At 39.6% G+C, this 19,932-nt stretch overlaps 1 protein-coding gene across 14 annotated transcripts in view; it reads right to left on the bottom strand.

The window, feature by feature from the left end:
• RBMS3 (RNA binding motif single stranded interacting protein 3) overlaps window positions 1-19,932 on the bottom strand; it is a 1,589,121-nt gene that overhangs the window by 162,426 nt on the left and 1,406,763 nt on the right. For all 14 annotated transcript variants that reach the window (XM_070455283.1, XM_070455285.1, XM_070455287.1 and 11 more), the window contains one exon: window positions 1,378-1,484. In XM_070455283.1, coding sequence (XP_070311384.1) covers window positions 1,378-1,484 — 107 coding nt within the window. The remainder of the gene's footprint in view (window positions 1-1,377; window positions 1,485-19,932) is intronic.

Below are 19,932 nucleotides of genomic sequence, written 5' to 3'. Positions count from 1 at the left end.
GATCCAGAAATCTCTAATCAGCAAGTATTTGACTCAAGTAAATTTTGAAAGATCAAATGAGTCCCTCTAGACTGCGGATGATTGCCATGGGAGCAATGTGGAAAAATGCTGTCATAGATCAGCTGTCTTCTGGGAGCAGCGGGGCTCCCCGCTGATCACAAACTGCCCACTAAAAGCACATGGCCACACCCCGCCTCTTCTGTACTGACACAGCACAGACTGTCTTTCTAAAACTGAAATACTGAACCCCCCCTGTTTTTAGCTTCAAGTGCTGCATGGCGATTCTCTTTCTAAGGTAATGAATTACAGATTACACAGTATTTGAACATAGCTATCTACTTTATGAGGGGTTTTGAGATCTACATGGAAATACTCAAAAATATGGTCTGAGAAACTGAAAAGTGGCTAAAGGTTTTGCTGAGTAAAAAAACTGAGCCTCTTTTCTTTCCTTACAACTGTAATCTCAGTATTGAAAGTGCAAAATGCTGTACCAAGTAGGATGCCGCTTAAATGGATGAAGTAGATGCTTTGAATAGAAATACTAAATAAAGCTCTTCTGTTGAAATGATGGGCTTGGTATAAAATGGCATTTATTCAAGCATTCAAACAACTCCATTCTATTTCACAAAGAATAAAAAGACCTCTTAGAAGCCCAGACACATTTTCCTTGTCTTCTTATAACAAAAATAACCAAAGGGAATCATCCCCAAGTGGCATTGAAGCCTTAAGCTTGCTTTTCTCCTGTTTTGTGTTAGGAGACTAGATGGGTAATTAACTGTCAAATGCTTTTCTCCTTGTTGTGAAAAGTAGAACCCTGTGTGTACCAGCTTTTCTTTCTCCTTGACCATCAGAAAATGCCACATTTTATGTTGATGTGTACATATAAAAAACAGATCGACACATGTATGAGCATTTGGGCATGCTTCAAGCGCACGCAAAAATAAAACTAGACCATCTTAATGGCAGAATGAAATAAATCTAACTTTGTTTTCTTTCAAACACAAACATGTAACTCTCACTGTTGATATCACTGAAAGTATTTTCTTAAGTAATCATACCCTTATTTTACAACTACGACACAATTATGGAGCAATTCTTTGTGGCAGTCTTTCAGGAACTACTGATACCTATTGGTTTCACACTTGCTCAAAGAGGATTTAACGACAGTGCAGAACTAGGGTCAGTCTGGAAGTCCTATTCTCCTTCTCGACTAATCATATTCTGATAAAATCGATACAGGTCTGCTCATTTGCCCCCTTTGAAGCCATCTGCTTTTCTATGGGACCTGGTTTCCTCATGGCCCCGTATGTCTGTCTTGCCAGCCTTCTGAGGGATGTCTGTGGCCACATTTCTGAGCAAAGGTCAGTCAGGACTCACCTCTCCTTCCCTGGGCCAAGGCCTTCCATTCTGGGTGTATTTACTTTGATTCTGTCGCTTCTTTTGTCCTCCATCAGCGAATTTGCACAGTAAAGGCTCACTAGGGGCTGGGAAGATAAGAAACCAATTTTACATTAGCAAATCCCCTTTAAAATAAGTGATTATGTGAGTCACAGTAGTGCTTTGTAATGCATATCTTTTGAAGTCTTTTTGCTTTTGGAGAGATATTTGGCCCCCTTTTAGTTTCAACTTGGTTGGCGGCTGTTCTAACTAACTGGGCTTCAAAAAAGTACTGGCAGACCATCAAAGCATATAACAAATATTGTTGAAAAAACAACCAGTTTAAGCAGAATGTGCCCTTGCCTTAGAGGTAGAGTAAGAAGACAAGAACCAACCCCTTCTGATTATGATGGTGTTAAAAGCAAGACAACAAGCCCAAAATGGAGTCACTTGTGCTAAACCCCTTGTCACTGAACAGACTTAAGTACAGTTTCAGTCTCTCTGAGAAGTGGAATCTGAAATGACTTGGTCAACACTCAGAGGTCACCTGCCTGGTAGACTCCTGCCTTCCCTTTAAAGAAAGTGACTTGGCCAGAACCAATCCACTTTTGCTAGAATGCCTTCCATTTTTCACTTTGTACAGCTCCTGGGAGCTCCCGGGAGCTCCCGTCTCTGCTGGCTGGGATGCTGCCCAATCTGTGATCTCCCACATGTTGTACTAATTCTTTGCTCTTCTCTGTATCCTTGCCTTTTACCATGCAGCATTGCTGACTGATATACTCAGTTTTTGAGTATCTGCCATGTATATAGGAAACATCCATATTATTAAACTTCTATTTGCTTTTCTCTTGTTAAGTTACCTTTTAGTACAGGGGTTGTCTCAGTCAAGATCTCGAAGGGGTAGAGGGAAAATTATTTTCCTTTCCTACTATATATGTGTGCGCTGTTGCTTAGTCACTAAGTCGTGTCTGCCTCTTTCGCGACCCCATGGACCGGAGCCTGCCAGGATCCTCTTACCATGGGACTTCCCAGGTCAGAATACAGGGGTGGATGACTGTTTCCTTCTCCAGGGGATCGTCCTGACCTGGGATTGAACCTGCATCTCCTGCATTGGCAGGTAGATTCTTTACCACTGATCTACCAGGGAAGCACATGTGTGTGTGTGTGTGTGTGTGTGTGTGTGTGCGTGTGTTTGTATGTATGTATATATACATTTAAAAGTCCCTTTTATTGGTGAAACTTTGGAAGGTAAGGTATTGGGGAGCAGCACTGCAGGAAAAGAAAAACCTGAATACGCAATTAACCTTAAGATTTCTTTTACTCATTAGCATCAAAAATTTTTCAGATGCATCCTTGAAACATATACTACCAGATAACAATAACCTGGAAGAGTATGTGGCATAGTGGTAAAGAATTCACCTGTAATGCAGGAGACCCAGGTTTGATTCCTGGCTGGGAAAGGTCCCCTAGAGAAGCAAATGGCAACCCACTCCAGTGTTCTTGCCTGGAGAATCCCATGGACAGAGGAGTCTGATGGGCTACAGTCCCTGGAGTCGCAAAGAGTCAGATGTCACTCAGTGATCAACATACACACAACAATAATCTAGCTAGACAAGGACCAAAGATAGACAGACTAGAAGATTCTGGATTTTCAACCTATCTTTAAGTTTACCAATACTGAAAAGAGAACTTTCAAAAAAATATTTTAACACTAAGGGAAGTTTAAAAACTCAGAGTGAGACTCTCTTAGCTTTCAACAGAGGTTGTGGTGGTTTAGTCGCTAAGTAGTGTCCGACTCTTGCGACCTCATGGACTGTAGCCCGCCAGGTTCCTCTATCCATGGGATTCACCAGGCAAGAACAATGGGGTGGGTTGCCATTTCCTTCTCCAGGGAATCTTCCCAACCCAGGAATCGAACCCAGGTCTCCTGCATTGCAGGCAGATTCTTTCCCGACTGAGCTACAAGGGAAGCCCTAACAGAGATATCTTTGCAAATGATGTTTTACAGTATCTTCGAGTCTTCAAGTTCTCAGTTCAGTTAAGTTGTTCAGTCATGTCTGACTCTTTGCGACCCCATGAATTGCAGCACGCCAGGCCTCCCTGTCCATCATCAACTCCCGGAGTTTACTCAAACTCATGTCCATGGAGTCGGTGATGCCATCCAACCATCTCATCCTCTGTTGTCCCTTTCTCCTCCTGCCCCCAATCCCTCCCAGCATCAGGGTCTTTTCCAATGAGTCAACTTTTCGCATGAGGTGGCCAAAGTATTGGAGTTTCAGCTTCAGCATCAGTCCTTCCAATGGACACCCAGGACTGATCTCCTTTAGGATGGACTGGTTGGATCTCCTTGCAGTCCAAGGGACTCTCAAGAGTCTTCTCCAACACCACAGTTCAAAAGCATCAATTCTTCGGTGCTCAGCCTTCTCCTCAGTCCAACTCTCACATCCATACGTGATCACTGGAAAAACCATAGCCTTGACTAGATGGACCTTTGTTGACAAAGTAATGTCTCTGCTTTTTAATATGCTATCTAGGTTGGTCATAACTTTCCTTCCAAGGAGTAGGCGTCTTTTAATTTCATGGCTGCAGTAATCTGCACCATCACTGCACCATCTGCAGTGATTTTGGAGCTCCCAAAATAAAGTCTGACACTGTTTCCACTGTTTCCGCATCTATTTCCCTTCAAGTCTTAGCCAACCTGATATTTGAGGATCTTCATAGAGTGTTAGGCTATGGATGCTGACAATGACCTACTTGTATTTATTGACATTGCTAAGCTGAAACATCTGCTGTCATTTCAGTAATGTGAAGCAGATTTTCATGGAAAAGAAGATAGGGCCAAAATGATTTACTAAATGAATTAAAGAAATAAAACCCCAGAAACAAATGTTCAAAAGTGTCATTAAAATAAGATGGAATATCCATAATATTATCTTTGAATTGCAGGCATGTCATTCTGTTAGTTTCCCAAGGGACCATTTTATTGACAGTGGAAGAGAAAACATCAGTAAATTATATTAATCAGATTTATATAATCTTCTAGTCCTCATGTGATTTCTAAACACCTCTAATATAAATATCAAAACTCCTCAACTAGAAGATAAGAATCTGTGTCCTTAATCTTACCTTCCATCAGTCTTCTCCCCTTCCCCAGGAGTTTACAGATGCCTCACCTATGAATGCTTTTTCTCTCCTGCCTGAAATTTCCTTTCCTGGCTCCCCTGACCTTGGCCCCTCTGCTTGTCTGGCAAATTATGAAGCAACCCTCAAAATGTAGTTCAAATGTCATACTGTTTACTTGGCAAAATTTTTCACAAGTTGAATGACATTTTGAAACTGAGTGGGACCCTGCGGGGCCCTCCTGGGTACAAACCCTTTTCCTGTTCCCTATTTCTTGTTTGTAGGACATAGGTGTCATTCCATCTTCTTGACCTTCCCTGGGATCCAAAGGACAGGTCCAAACAGTTGCTCATCAGAGAAGGGAGAACTAGCCAAGAAACAGCAGAACACCCACCCTGGGGCAGGGTCCTAGTTCCACCTTAAGCAATATAGATGATAACATATCTCCAGTTCTTCTGTAGGAACTAAGGCCCCCATGTAGGTGGAGGATGGTAACTTCAGACTGGGCACAAAATTCCTGGATACCACCCTATTATCTCATCACCAGTCAATCAGAAAACTGCCTGTGCACGGTGGAAGATTAACAAAGGCTTTGACCCCTTCCCCAAATGATTAACAGAGATTAACTTTTAATTTCTTTAAAATTTTTCATGGGACTTTCCTAGTGGTCTAATGGGTAAGATTGCAAACTCCTAATGGAGGGGGCCCAGGTTCAGCCCCTGGTCAGGATCTAGATCCCACGTGCTGCAGCCAAGAGTTTGCATGCTACAATGCAACACCCTGCACACCACAACTAAGACCTGGTGCAGCCAAACAGATAAATGAATAAATATTAAAAAAAAAAATCATGGTTGAGCAGAATCTCAGGAGCTGGTTCTTGGACATGAGGCTGTCTTCTCCCCAGGTGCCGGCTTGCTGAATAAACCAACCTTACCTTTCATACCAACACTTGCCTCTCAAGTATTGGGTTTATAGCAACAACAGCCAAAACAGAGTTTGGTAACAGCTTCTGTTTGTGTTAAGTCTTCTAACAGTGACAATTTCCAGGCTTGAAGGTGGGAAGTGATGAGTAGAGGTCTGAGTGAAGTTTGTGTGTGTACTTGTGTGTGTGAGAGAAAGTTGTTAACAGCATCATTGCACATAGATTTACAAGATGCTTGACGGTGCTGCTATTCAAAGTGTTGGTCAAGGACCAGCAGTAATGGTATCAGCACATGGGAGCCTGTTAGAGATTCACAGCCAGGGGCCCTTTCCCACATATACTGAATTAAAATCTGTATTTGCACCAGATCCCAAGGTGATTTCTGTATACACTGAAGTTTGAGAAGCACTGATGTGATGATGACTGACTCCTTAACGAAGGAGGAATAGATCTCAGAGGGCAAGCATGAATGCTCTGCATAATGAAATGATTTCAGTAGCTGAGAAATATATTATCTACAATTTCCTTATTGCAGTATTATGATGCCAATTAATTTTGTTTAGTCTCTTTTAACAGTAGTTAAAATAGAGGCTAAATGGAGAAAAGGCCTTTGTGGAAGTGAGATGCAGTTATAATTCACAGATTGCAATGTGCCAGAAGACATTATGGTCTCTCATATAAATGGGGGGAATTTAAAATATAATTATAACAATGCATGGCAGTAAAGTTGCATGGTAATTATGAAGGAGTAATTACAATTTGCTTGCTTAGTGGAATATTTCAAGTCTTTCAAACTTTGTATTAAACATAAAACACTGGATGCATAAACTGATAAAATAATCTAATGGTTTACAGGATTTGCTATTGTATTTTTTTTTTGTTTCTTTTTTTTTTTTCCATTTATTTTTATTAGTTGGAGGCTAATTACTTTACATCATTACAGTAGTTTTTGTCATACATTGAAATGAATTAGCCATGGATTTACATGTATTCCCCATCCCGGTCCCCCCTCCCACCTCCCTTTCCACCCGATCCCTCTGGGTCTTCCCAGTGCACCAGGCCCGAGCACTTGTCTCATGCAACCAACCTGGGCTGGTGATCTGTTTCACCCTAGATACTATACATGTTTCGATGCTGTTCTCTTGAAACACCCCACCCTCGCCTTCTCCCAGAGTCCACAAGTCTGTTCTATACATCTGAGTCTCTTTTTCTGTTTTGCATATAGGGTTATCATTACCATCTTTCTAAATTCCATATATATGTGTTAGTATACTGTAATGGTCTTTATCTTTCTGGCTTACTTCGCTCTGTATAATGGGCTCCAGTTTCATCCATCTCATTAGAACTGATTCAAATGAATTCTTTTTAATGGCTGAGTAATATTCCATGGTGTATATATATGTACCACAGCTTCCTCATCCATTCGTCTGCTGATGGGCATCTAGGTTGCTTCCATGCCCTGGCTATTATAAACAGTGCTGCGATGAACATTGGGGTGCATGTGTCTCTTTCAGATCTGGTTTCCTTGGTGTGTATGCCCAGAAGTGGGATTGCTGGGTCATATGGCAGTTCTATTTCCAGCTTTTTAAGAAATCTCCACACTGTTTTCCATAGTGGCTGTACTAATTTACATTCCCACCAACAGTGTAAGAGGGTTCCCTTTTCTCCACACCCTCTCCAGCATTTATTGCTTGTAGACTTTTGGATAGGAGCCATCCTGACTGGCGTGTAATGGTACCTCATTGTGGTTTTGATTTGCATTTCTCTGATAATGAGTGATGTTGAGCATCTTTTCATGTGTTTGTTAGCCATCTGTATTTTGCTTAGTAAAACTAATGAAAACACTATATATTGATTTTTATTTAAAACTTAACACATCTTCAATTTTGATTCTAAAAATGTTCCTAACATTGTATCCTACAAGTAGACATGGACATATGCTTTAGCTAATATGTATGACTAATAACAGCAGAATTCCTGCTGTCCCTCAAGGAAGATGAGCATTTTTAATTTTTAGCATGCAGTTTATATAAACTCTTCTAGTATTTATATTGGGTTTGTGGTCAGGCTTTTAAAAAAATATCTCTTTATTACCTAAATTACAATTCTGGTGTTTTAAATGTTAAATTTAAAAGTGTCCCACCTCAGATAGGGTGTAAGTCTTCAGGGAAAAAACGGAGTGGGAAGAGCTGAATTGAGGATATGTTAATGACAACAGAAGCAGCTTATTGAAAGGTGAGCATAAAAAAATCTTTGAGTGAGAGTACAGGGAGGAGATTTAAAAAAAAAAAGAATTTCAAGAACTAATATAAAAGGACTTCCCTGATGGTCCAGTGGCCAAAACCTTGTGCTCCCAATGCAGGAGGCCTGGGTTCCATCGCTGGTCAGGGAACTAGCCCCCACATGCTGCAACTAAAGATTCTGCATACCACTAAAGACGTGACAGAGCCAAAGAAATAAATAGATATTTTTAAAAAGAACTAAGATTAAATATGACAAAATTTTAATCTAGAAACCATCATTTTTTTTTCAGGTATAGATATGAATTAGTTTTTATTTGAAGCAAACTAACCCTGTGATGTTCAGGGCGACATATACATTCATAGTCTGTTCTTTGTGATTTCGTGCAGTAATCTCTTACTGAGATGTATGCTTGATTGCATATATTTCCAGCCAAAAATCGATACAGAAGATGGTTTTTCCACTGCCTTTTTGGAAAAGTTCTCTCAGAGCTATTGTCTCCTAGGTTACAGTCCTCAGCAAGGTAGCTGAATAAAACTTTATATTAAACCACACATTTACGTTGTGTGGTTTTCTTTTGACACAAGAATGCATCGGGCTGGCCAAAAACTTTGTTCACATTTTCCCATCTTACAGAAAAAAATCAAAAGAACATTCTGGCCAACCCAATATTTGAACTTTCAGCCCTTAATGCAATTCTCCCATCTTTAACCTCCCTGCTGTCTTCTACCTGACCAGTGTCCCTAATTCCTTCATATGCAGACAGAAGTAGCCTGTACTGATATTGGAAAAATAATGATGTACAAATTACAGGTATAAAGGACTTCACTGGTGGCCCAGTGGTCAAGAATCCACCCGACAATGCAGGTGACAAGATTCAATCCCTGGTCTGGGAAGATCCCACATGCCATGGGGCAGCTATCACAGCCCTCTCACCACAACTAGAGAAGCCCGAGCGTAGCAATGAAGATGCCGCACAGCCGAAAACAAACAAATGAACTATGGACATAAGTGTGGTTCTAACTCTACGCTAGAACCCACATCCTTACTTACTTATATACTTACTGACATATCTGGGAAATTTTGCAGGGCGAATTCCTATGATCTGTCTACAAATAATTTGCTACTTTTCTTCCACATGTGCTTTATAGTGATAAACATAATATACTATATGTATGTGTGTGGCACAGTGGTAAAAATATTCGCCTGCCAATGTAGGAGCTGCAAGAGATGTGGCTTCGATTCCTAGGTCAGGAAGATGCCCTGGAGGAGGAAATGGCACTCACTCCAGTATTCTTGCCTGGAGAATTCTGTGGACAGAGGGGCCTGGTGGGCTACAGTCCATGGGATCACAAAGAATTGGACACAACTGAGTGACTAAGCACAGCATATAGCTATATAAGTCCCAAATATAGAGTATAATTGATATGGCAAAAATTACCCGAAGGTTACAACACATAATTACTATACTGTGGAGTTAGAAAGTCTTTTGCTGATGACAAAGTGAGTTATTTGGTTACATTTCCTTACAACTTCTAGCAGCTTGTTTACCATTTAATTATGTTTTCTATATACTATTAATATAGTAAGTCTGGTATAGTTATTTGGACAGTTGAAATAAACTTCCATCCTGGAAGTGCTATAGCTGCCATCAGTCATCTGATCTTAAAATGTATTTCATTTCAACTTTTTATTTTGCCAATCAGGAAAATATAAGTTTGATGAATTGCCAGCTAATTTGTGGTAGGTGATGGAAATATCACAGCCAGAACCGTGTATTCTGAATTTCAAATCAAACACTGTCTCCAACTACTTATTTTCTACCTTCCTTACCATTGGGGCAAATGGAAATGAGTTTTAGGAAGTTCTTGTGATTGCCCCATAACTTGGGGATGGAGCAAAAAGACTAGACATTCACTAAGGCAAGATTACTATGGTTCTCTGTGCACAGGTTAGAAGATCAAGCACCCAGTGACATCTGCTAGGATGATTTATGCTGCCACTCTAATATAGTTTACTTTAACAGAACAATACTTTGGCCACCTGATGCGAAGAACTGACTCACTGGAAAAGACCCTGATCCTGAGAAAGGCTGAAGGCAGGAGGAGAAGGGGTCGACAGAGGATGAGATAGTTGGATGGCATCACTGACTTGATGGACATGAGTTTGAGCAATTTCTGGGAGCTGGTGATGGACAGGGAAGCCTGGAGTGTTACAGTCCATGGGGTTGTGAAGAGTTGAGTGACTGAACTGAACTTAACAGAATAAACCAATTATACAGGTAATATTTACAAATGTCAGACACATGTGTACTCCTGTCATTTAGGCCAAAGTGAGCAAATAACTGTAAAATTGGGGAAACTAATAAAAGTTAATAATACTTAAAGAAACAGTAATTTGCATGTACTTTCTCAATTTTATTTATTAGTAATGGATTAGTGCTTATATTCCTGGTGGCTCAGATGGTGAAGAATCTGCTGCAATGCAAGAGACCAGGGTTGGATCCCTGAGTCAGTAAGATACCTTGGAGAAGGAAATGGCAACCCACTCCAGTATTCTTGCCAGGATAATCCCATAGACAGAGGAGCCTGGTGGGCTACAGTCCATGGGGTTGCAAAGAGTTAGACAGGACTGAGCAAGTAACACTTTCACTTTTAGTTACAAATATAATTCTCTACTATGGGAAACAGTCTTACAGGAAAAGAAAATGCTCCAGAGTAACAACAAAAGTGGAACAGTTATTTGTTTAGGAAAAAAAAGGGAAGACACTGTTTTCACTAAATCATATTATGGCTGAGTAAATATCTCAAGTTCATCTCTCTGATTCAAGATATAAACTATTATATTAGGATGGATAAACAAGGTCCTACTGTAGAACAGAGGGAACTGTATTTAATATACTGTGATAAACCATAATGGAAAAAATATAGAAAAAGAATGAGAATGTGGGGGGCGGATTATCAGCAATTAAAAAACTAAAATAAAATAAAAATTAAAAAACTACAACAGACTTTTGGTTGCCAAGGGGGAGGGTACTGGAGAAGGTATGGAGTGGGAGGTTTGGAGTAACAGACATAAACTATTATAGTAGGATAGATAAAAAACAAGGTCCTACTGTATAGCACAGAGAAATACATCCAGTATCTCATAAGCCATAAATAAAAGAATATGAAAAAATACATATGTATAACTGAATCACTTTGTTGTACGGCAAAAATTTACAATTATAAAGCAACTATATTTCAATTAAAAATTTTTTAAAGTTAAACAAAGGAAAAAAACAAAAATGTATTTTTTTAAAAATTATTTATAACACCTCTCCTATAATTCTTTCCATATAGAAAAAGCTTATTCTTAGAAACCACACCCTGTAAGGGGAATAACACCACAGAGGAAGTTAACATTTCAAACAGATGAGACACAAACTCCACGCTGAAGGTTAGGCTCCTTCTATGGGGAACATGACTGAAACCTCATTTGTGCTAAGTGACAGCAAGAACGCGGAGAACTCTGGCACTTCCTAAAAGCACCACCTGGCTCGTCTACAACTGGCTGACTTCCCTACCCAACAACAGGTAGGACAAAGTCCTGTAGTTAGAAGGCAGGACATCAGGGCACAAGTTTCTAAGATGAACAGCCTTAAAAATAAGACGATCTTACTGAATGACCAAGGTGGATCATATCTGGCCTTGTCTCCCCCACCTCTAGCTCCTCATTCTTCCACGGTGCTGGACTTGCCCGCTGTAGAGCTCTTTGCTTACTGCGTGCAATCTTCATAAATTGCCCCATACTCTATGGAACACGGCACTTTTTATTTAAAAGAGGCACAAAGGAGAAAGCTATAACCTTACAGTACAGATATCCCTCTGATATTAAAAATCAATAAACACATAAACCAAAGAAGGACATTTAGTAAATTAAAATTACACAAAGTTTAAAAATAAAAGGACCTATTCTCTACTCCCCCCTCCTATTATTTCCAGAAAAAAATGCATAAATATTTATCTACTAATCCATCTTCCACCTGTCTGGCTCTTTTTAATTCCAAAGGGGATACTCTTGCTCAGAATGCGTGTTTTATTATTTGTTTAATTATATATGAAGAACTTTCTATATCAGCACATATCATCCTTTTGAAATGCTGCTTGGTATTGTAGCATAATTATCACATACCATAATTTATAAATGTCTATCAATAGGGGACCAGCTAAATCTCATTAAATTTCCATAATGTATGTCTATGTTCTTCTCCACTGTTAGGAGAATTTGATTTGACTGGAGTCAGGAGCTGGGTCAGATTAACCTCTGCCTGCCCAGTGGCTTAACAAATTGTCTGAGAGTAGAAGACATTTCATTATCTGCTGATCAAATTATTAAGTACATACAGAGAGATAGATAAAATAATTTCTTTAGATTTCTTATATTAATGAAGTTCTAATGGATTTAAGTGTAAGAACACAATCTTTTCCTTTTAAGTGAGCATAGAGTCCCATAATTTCCACATTTAAATATAACTAGCCAGCCTACGTGAAAAAGCAAAAATGAGAGAATGAGAATTGATTCTCAAAAAAAAAAAAGAGGGAGAGAATTTCAAGTCCCAGGTGTAACTCTAATTTCACGTGGAGCTCATGTTACTTGCCCTAGGGAAAAAACTAATGGAGGGTATACAGAGTGAGGAATCTTATGATGAAAAATATCAGGATTTTCCCCAGTATCCACTTATGATAGTCCTCCAAGGAAGTAAACACATATGCACTCCAAAATTCAGGTCAAGAAAACATATGTCAATTTCTGGCATGTTATTTCTAAGCATATATTACCTGGGCTGGAGACTGAGCAAATTCTCAAACTGCAGTGAAATGAGTTAGCAGAAATAAATACACAGAAAGCCCCCTACATATGAATGAGTTCTATACTGACAGCACATTCATAAGTCTAATTTGTTCGTAAGTCCAACAAAGTTAGCCTAGGTACCCAATTAACACAATCGACTATAAATTAATAGTGCTGTATAAGTTTATAAAACTTTTCACACAAAAAACAAACACAAAAAGTAAAGAAAACATGTTTAGTCTTACAGTGTAATACTTTGAAAAGTACAGTAGGACAGTATAGCAGCTGGCACATGGGCTGGCATCTAGTGAACGGGCAAGAAGAGTTACTGATCGGAGGAGGGAGAGGAGGTGGGAGATGATAGACCTGCAGGGTCGTCAGCAACAGGAGAGGGAGGGCCGGCTGCAGCTTTCACTCACACCTGATGTAGACAGAACCCATGTTCACATCTTTCAAAGTTTGCAACATGCTGACTCATATGTAGGGCACTTACCGTATTCTAATTCCAAAGTGAAAGCTGTATTTAACTGTGTAGGAATTAGTTAACAGGGCTTATGTGTCAGCCGAGGAGAGCTTCCCTTCAGTGGGAGAAGGATTTACAGGGGAAATGCCTTGGGATTGAGCTTTTTCTAACTTAAGATTCAAGGAACCAAAATTGTGACAGTCTGAAGAGTGCTTTCATGCTGCTTGAATCACCTAGTGATTCATACTACATACATTTAACTGAGACACAAGAAACTGAGTTCTTGAGAGACATATTAAAGACCACATGCGCTGTAAACATCTATGGACAAAGCTATGTATGGAGTCAGTCCCCCTTGTGGAAGAGTTGAGGGTAAACACAACGTATAGAGATGGCTCTAAAATAGAATATCCATTTGTTTTTGCTCTAGAAACCAAGTGATATAACAGTTTAGGCCTAGACTACACCAGGAGAATGTTGGGGAACTATCCCAAATTCATATTTCTTAGGTAGGTATCAAGTCTTCCTTTGGGACTGGACATTTAGGCTATTTTATATGGATTTCAATTGCCTATAGATCTTCCTAAGAAGCAAATTTTATCATGCTAATGTTCCACACGTTCACTTACAGGATAAAGTCCAAACTCCCTAGCACAAATTTCCATCCAAATTCATGACCCAAACATACACATCAATATTCCGACATTTAGGACTTCTCAAAAAGGGTAGAGACCTTTCACACCTTCCTAGATTTGCTCATAATGGTCCTTCAGTCCTGACTGGCTTCCCATTATCCTCACTTAACTATTTTCATAGAATCTTTCCTGACCTCTTTTCCCATGCCCCCCCACCCCAACTTCCCATAGAGAGACCTTACATTAATGTTTTAATATATTCATTTGATTTATTCATTCAACTTTGCCTGAAATTCTTTCAAAATTAATTTGAAATATAAATGCAGGAGACCTGAGTTTGATCCCCGGGTTGGGAAGATCCCCTGGAGAGGACAACCCAAAACCCATTATTGGATCTTGGCAACCCACTCCAGTATTCTTGCCTGGAAAATCCCATGGATGGAGCAGTCTGGTGGGCTACAGTTCAACGTGTCGCAAAGAGCTGGACAAGTCTGAGTGATTTTACTTTCACTTTTCATAAGTGCTGTCTACCAGGTATTGTGCTATCCATGAAAAATTTTAAAAGGGAATATAATGGACACAGTCCTAGCCCTTACTGAGTTTTCTTTCTGACAGAAAAGCAGACATGAAACAAGTAATTAAAAATATCACAAGTCAATTCCAGTCTCTTCCTGTGTGCTCTGCAAATACAGACATCTAACTGGGCATGTGTGAAACACCCATTCGTTCAGGTTTACATGTTTTTCTCGACTAAATCAAAAGCCTCTTGAGGGTAGGCTCCCTGTATTATTTATCTTTTCTTTCCCCCCAAGCATAATGTAGTTTCTGGAACATAAGTTGAAAATTCCATGGTAGGCTGGTAGGCTATAGTTTATGGGGTTGCAAACAGTTGGATATGATTGAGCATGATACACAAGCACACAGTTGATCAGACACAGACATACAAAGGCACACACGCAACTTTAGTATCATGCCTATGTTTTGTTATTAGGGTAGAGGACACCTAGAAAACGGCCTATGACTCGATAACAACAAAGCACAGAGGACCATTCTGCATCCACTCAAGTAAATAAGCTAAGACTGTACTTCAATTCAGTTTCTAAAATATTTTTGCCTGAAAAGTGTCTCTAAATTTCTTACTTATATGGATGGAGGTTTGTAACAATGTACAGGAGGTGGTGACCAAAACCATTCCAAAGAAAAAGAAAGGAAAGAAGGCAAGATGGTTGTCTGAGGAGGCTTTACAAATAGCTGAGAAAAATAAGAGAAGTGAAAGGCAAAGGAAAAAGGAAAGATATACCCTACCAAATGCAGAGTCCTAGAGAATAGCAAGGAGAGAAAAGAAAGCCTCTCTAAGTGAACAGTGCAAACAAACAGAGGAAAATGATAGAATGGAAAAGACTAAAGATCTCTTCAAATAATTGGAGACAACAAGGGGACATTTCATGCAAAGATGGGCACAATAAAGGACAGAAGTGGTAGGGCCCTAACAGAAGCAGAAGACAGTAAGAAGAGGTGGCAAGAATACACAGAAGAACTGTACAAAAAAGATCTTCACAACCCAGGTAATCACGATGGTGTGATCACTCACCTAGAGCCAGACATCCTAGAATGTGAAGTCAAGTGGGCCTTGGGAAGTACGACTATGAACAAAGCTAGTGGAAGTGATCAAATTCCAGCTGAGCTATTTCAAATCCTAAAAAATGATGCTGTTAAAGTGCTGCACTCAAAATGCCAATAAATTTTGAAAACTCAGCAATGGCCACAGGACTGCAAAAGACCAGTTTTCATTCAAACCCAAAGGGCACTGCCAAAGTATATTCAAACTACTACACAATTGTACTTATTTCACATGCTAGCAAGGTAATGCTCAAAATCCTTCAAGCTAGGCTTCAATAGTACTTGAACCAAGAACTTCCAGATGTTGAAGCTGGATTTAGAAAAGGCAGAGGAACTAGAGATCAAATTGTCTACATCCATTGGATTATAGAAAAAGCAAGGGAATTCCAGAAAAATTTCTACTTCTGCTTCATTGACTACACTAAAGCCTTTGACTGTGGGGGTCAAAACAAATTGTGGAAAATCCTTAGAGAGATGGGAATACCAGACCACCTTATCTGCCTCCTGAGAAATCTGTAAGCAGGTCAAGAAGCAACAGTTAGAACTGGACATGAAACAATGGGCTAGTTCCAAATCGGGAAAGGAGTACATCAAGGCTGTATACTGTCACCTGGCTTATTTAAATTATATGCAGAGGACATCATGCAAAGTGCTGGACTGGATGAAGCTCAAGCTGGAATCAAGACTGCCGGGAGAAATATCAATAACCTCAGATAAGCAGATGACACCACCCTAACGGCAGAAAGTGAAGAGGAACTAAAGAGCCTTTTGATGAAGGTGAAAGAGGAGAGTGAAAAAACTGCCTTAAAACTCAACATGCAAAAAACTAAAGATCATAGCATCCAGTCCCATCACTTCATTGCAAATAGATGGAAAAAAGTGGAAACAGTGACAGACTTTATTTTCTTGGGCTCAGAAATCACTGTAGATGGTCACTGCAGCCATGAAATGAAAAGATGCTCCTTGAAGAAAAGCTATGACAAACCTAGACAGTATATTAAAAAGCAGAGACATTACTTTGCCAACAAAGGTCCTTATAGTCAAAGCTATGGTTTTTCCAGTAGTCATGTATGGAAGTGAGAGCTGGACCATAAAGAAAGCTGAGCACCAAAGAATTGACACTTTTGAACTGTGGTGTTGGACTCTTAGAGAGACCCTTGAACAGCAAGGAGATCAAACCAGTCAATCCTAATGCAAATAAACCCTGAATATTCATTGGAAGGAGTGAAGCTGAAGCTCCAATACCTTGGCCACTTGATGCGAAGAGCTAACTCACTAGAAAAGACCCTGATGCTGGGAAAGATTGAAGGCAGAAGGAGAAGGGGATGACAGAGGATGAGATGGTTGGATGGTGTCACTGACTCAATGGACATAAGTTTGAGCAAACCCCAGGAGATAGTGAAGGACAGGGAAGACTGTCATGCTACAGTCCATGGGGTTACAAAGAGTTGGACACAACTTAGCAATTGAACAGCAACATTCAGTGTTCAATAAGCCTGCAAAGAAGTCTTTTTTGAGTCTATAGTAGGTATTGAAGCCTTTTCCCAGTTTCCTAATGATCACTGAAAATTTGTCTACTCTTAGCATCTGTGGATTGGTAATAATTTCTTTTTTAACTTAAAAATAATCATAATAAAAAAATAATCATAATCAGTAAGTATTGAACACAAGGTGTATTTTCAGGACATGGTGACTAAATAAAAACATGTAGCAGTGGTCACCAACCAGGAACATATAAAAGCTTTCCTGAAAGGAAAAAGCCATACATCTGACACAATTCCCACGAACTGAGGACAGTTGGAAGTATGATGTATATGACTACTTTGCAGATCATGAATTTTACTTTCACATCTCTATTTTACCATTTATCTGTTATTAAATCTTGGACCAACTGCTTACACTTCCTGGAACTTACTTTAAATTGCAGCTGCCTCCTGACTTGTGGGATCACATGACTTTACATTCAGTACTTAACCCTAAACCTGGCATAGAGCAGCACAGTTTAAGTATTAGCCAAATGAATGAATGGGAGTTAGTGCATGACAAATAGGTAAGATAGGCAGAGAAAAAGCTTTTATGAACCATGAAGCATACAAAACAAATGTGAGGTGTTATTAAAATCTTTGGTGCACACATAAAAAGCATGACTTTTAGAGCCATTTCCCTGGCCTCTCTTGTTCCTACCGTAGAAACAGTATCGTTAATTGAAAATAGACCCCAAGCTGCAGGCATCACAGTGAAGAATTTCAGAAGTATTGAGAGCTCAAAGGTTCTATTTCAGACTCTAACAATTAAAGTGATAAAAAGAAGAGCTTTCTTTTTATATAGATCATGATCTGTTTTACCAGGGTTGACTTTGGGAAAAGACCTCAATATGCTGAATTACTATAAAACACTCTGCTTCATTTCACTCTTGTAGATGCAATCCATGCGAGACCCTTTCCAATTTGTCAAAATGTATGAAGGAAAAACTACTAATATTATTTTCATTTTCCATTTTGGATGCTCTTTAAAAAAAAGTTAGCTAATGTCAAGCTAATACCTTTTTTCCTGTCTTGATGGGAATGGAATTAAACATGCCTCTTAGTAGGTCTGGTGAACTGTTCATGCCTTGGTATTAGGCATCTCAATTTCTGATCTTATTTGGCTAATGCCCTAAAGCTTTCCAAAAAGTAGAGAGGAGGTCATCTGAAGGGGTTCATATCTAAAATCATGGGATTTCCCTGGCAGTTCAGTGGTTAAGACTCCACATTTCCACTGTAGGAGGTGGGGGTTCAATCCCTGGTCAGGGAACTAAGATCCCAAATGCCATATGGTGCAACCAACAAATAAATAAATAAAAATTTTAAATCAAATCAAATCAAACCCTTGTTTCCTCATATGAGAAGCTGGTTCTGAGAACACTGATTTTAGATGGTCAGAAGAGTGAACTTCTTGATTTTCCAAAATATAATGAGAATAAATATATCAGAACATTCTCCTGTTGACAGAATAAAATGAAAAGAAAGTAAATTGTAATTTAATATTTGATTAAAGCTGTAGGATCTAAAGAACAGATGAGTATTTGTAAGGTGAATTATATGGTTATCCGTTTTGAAATGAAGCTTCTTGTGTTTGACACTGTGCTATGTGCTTTAGTGCAATATCACATTTAGTCTTCAAAATAAATCTGTTTTTGAGATAAAATAATTCTGAGCTAAAGGTAGCAAGTTTAAGTAAATCAAATAACTAACCACAGCTAATAAATGTCCAAGATTTACTCTCAAGTCTTTGATAGTCTACAATTCACTCTGTATTGCTTCCTGTATCTCTTCCACATTTCTCATCACTATTATCGCAATCTGAAGGATCCCAGTCATTTTCAACAGTAAGGGGAGAAGTTTCATTCATTCAGCAATTATTTACTGAGCACTTACTATGTGCCAGGTATTATGCTAGCTTCTACGGAACTAAGCCAGTGAACAAAGTTCCTGCTATCACAGACATTTTATTATAGTCGAGAGAGACAGAGCGACTGAGCAAGCACATGTATACGCATTACTTCATTTGTGATACATACCAAAAAAAGAAATAGCCAAGGCAACTTAAGGGGCAGAGGGTGATGGAAAAGGGAGAGGTATCTTAGATACAGGAATCTGGAAAGATCTAGACAAAGACATAAATGAAAGAAAGGAGAATGTTTTGGAGCTATGTAGGAAGAACTCGTTGCAGGAGAAAAGGCAGAGCCCAGATGCCCTGAGCTGAGCGCGTGCTTGGCTCTTCGGAAGAATGGACAGTGACATGAGGAACCCGAGGGGGTGAGAAGAGGGTGATGAGAGAGGAGACCAGAGAGCCACCGGCTTCCCCTGTTAGCACTTGGGAGTCAGAGTCAAAGTGGATTTGCTATCTCAAGAGGTCAGCAGGGTGACAGCAAAGGGCCATGAGGGCAGGGTGCATCTCATGAGCTGAGAATCCCATGTGCAGGTCTAGCTGTCCCTGGTAATGTGGAAGTGCTGCCACTGCCAAATCTGAAGAGCAGGCTTTTATAGCAACCCCACTATGGAATAAGTACTGCAGATTTAAACAAGAGTGTGGAGAAGACGCTATGAAAGGTCCCTTATGCTTTTTACAAAATTTTAAATTTGAGTTTAGTTGATTTAGAGTGTTGTGTTGGTTTCTGATGTACAGCAAAGTGAACCAGCTATATGTATATGTATATGCACTCTTTTTTGAGTTTCCTCCCCTTTGAGGTCACCATGGAGCATTGGGCAGAGCTCCCTGTGCTATACAGTAGGTTCTCATTGGTCATTTATTTATACATAGTATCAATGGTACATATAAGGTCAATTGCAATCTCCCAATTCATCCCACCACCCCTAATGTTTTTGGTGGTACGGTGATGAGCATAGATGCCTTCCTTCATTCTTGAATCAATTGAAAGTTGTCCTTCCATCTGATTCCCAATGCTTAGGGACGATGGGTAGCAGGATAGAAATTCCCTTCAAGGAAGTCCAAAGGAGTCCAGAAAGGTAGGAATGATATAATCTCAAAGGGACCAGAGTTTCAGTGGAAGAGAAGATGGAAGTAGAAGAAGAGTAGATGCCTCCCGCTGTGGACCTTCATCCTTGGACCTTCAGGGAACATTAGTCAAGAAAGCAGAGCAAACACTACACTGTGTTAGACTATATAGTAGCATTAATAAAACTGGCCCGCTCACAGTCTAGACTCAGAAGAGAATCAAG

Source organism: Odocoileus virginianus, chromosome 26 (genome assembly GCF_023699985.2).
Source record: "Odocoileus virginianus isolate 20LAN1187 ecotype Illinois chromosome 26, Ovbor_1.2, whole genome shotgun sequence".
NCBI lineage: Eukaryota > Metazoa > Chordata > Mammalia > Artiodactyla > Cervidae > Odocoileus > Odocoileus virginianus.
The sequence above is the reverse complement of the archived record's forward strand: the minus strand, read 5'-3'. Positions and strand labels throughout refer to the sequence as shown.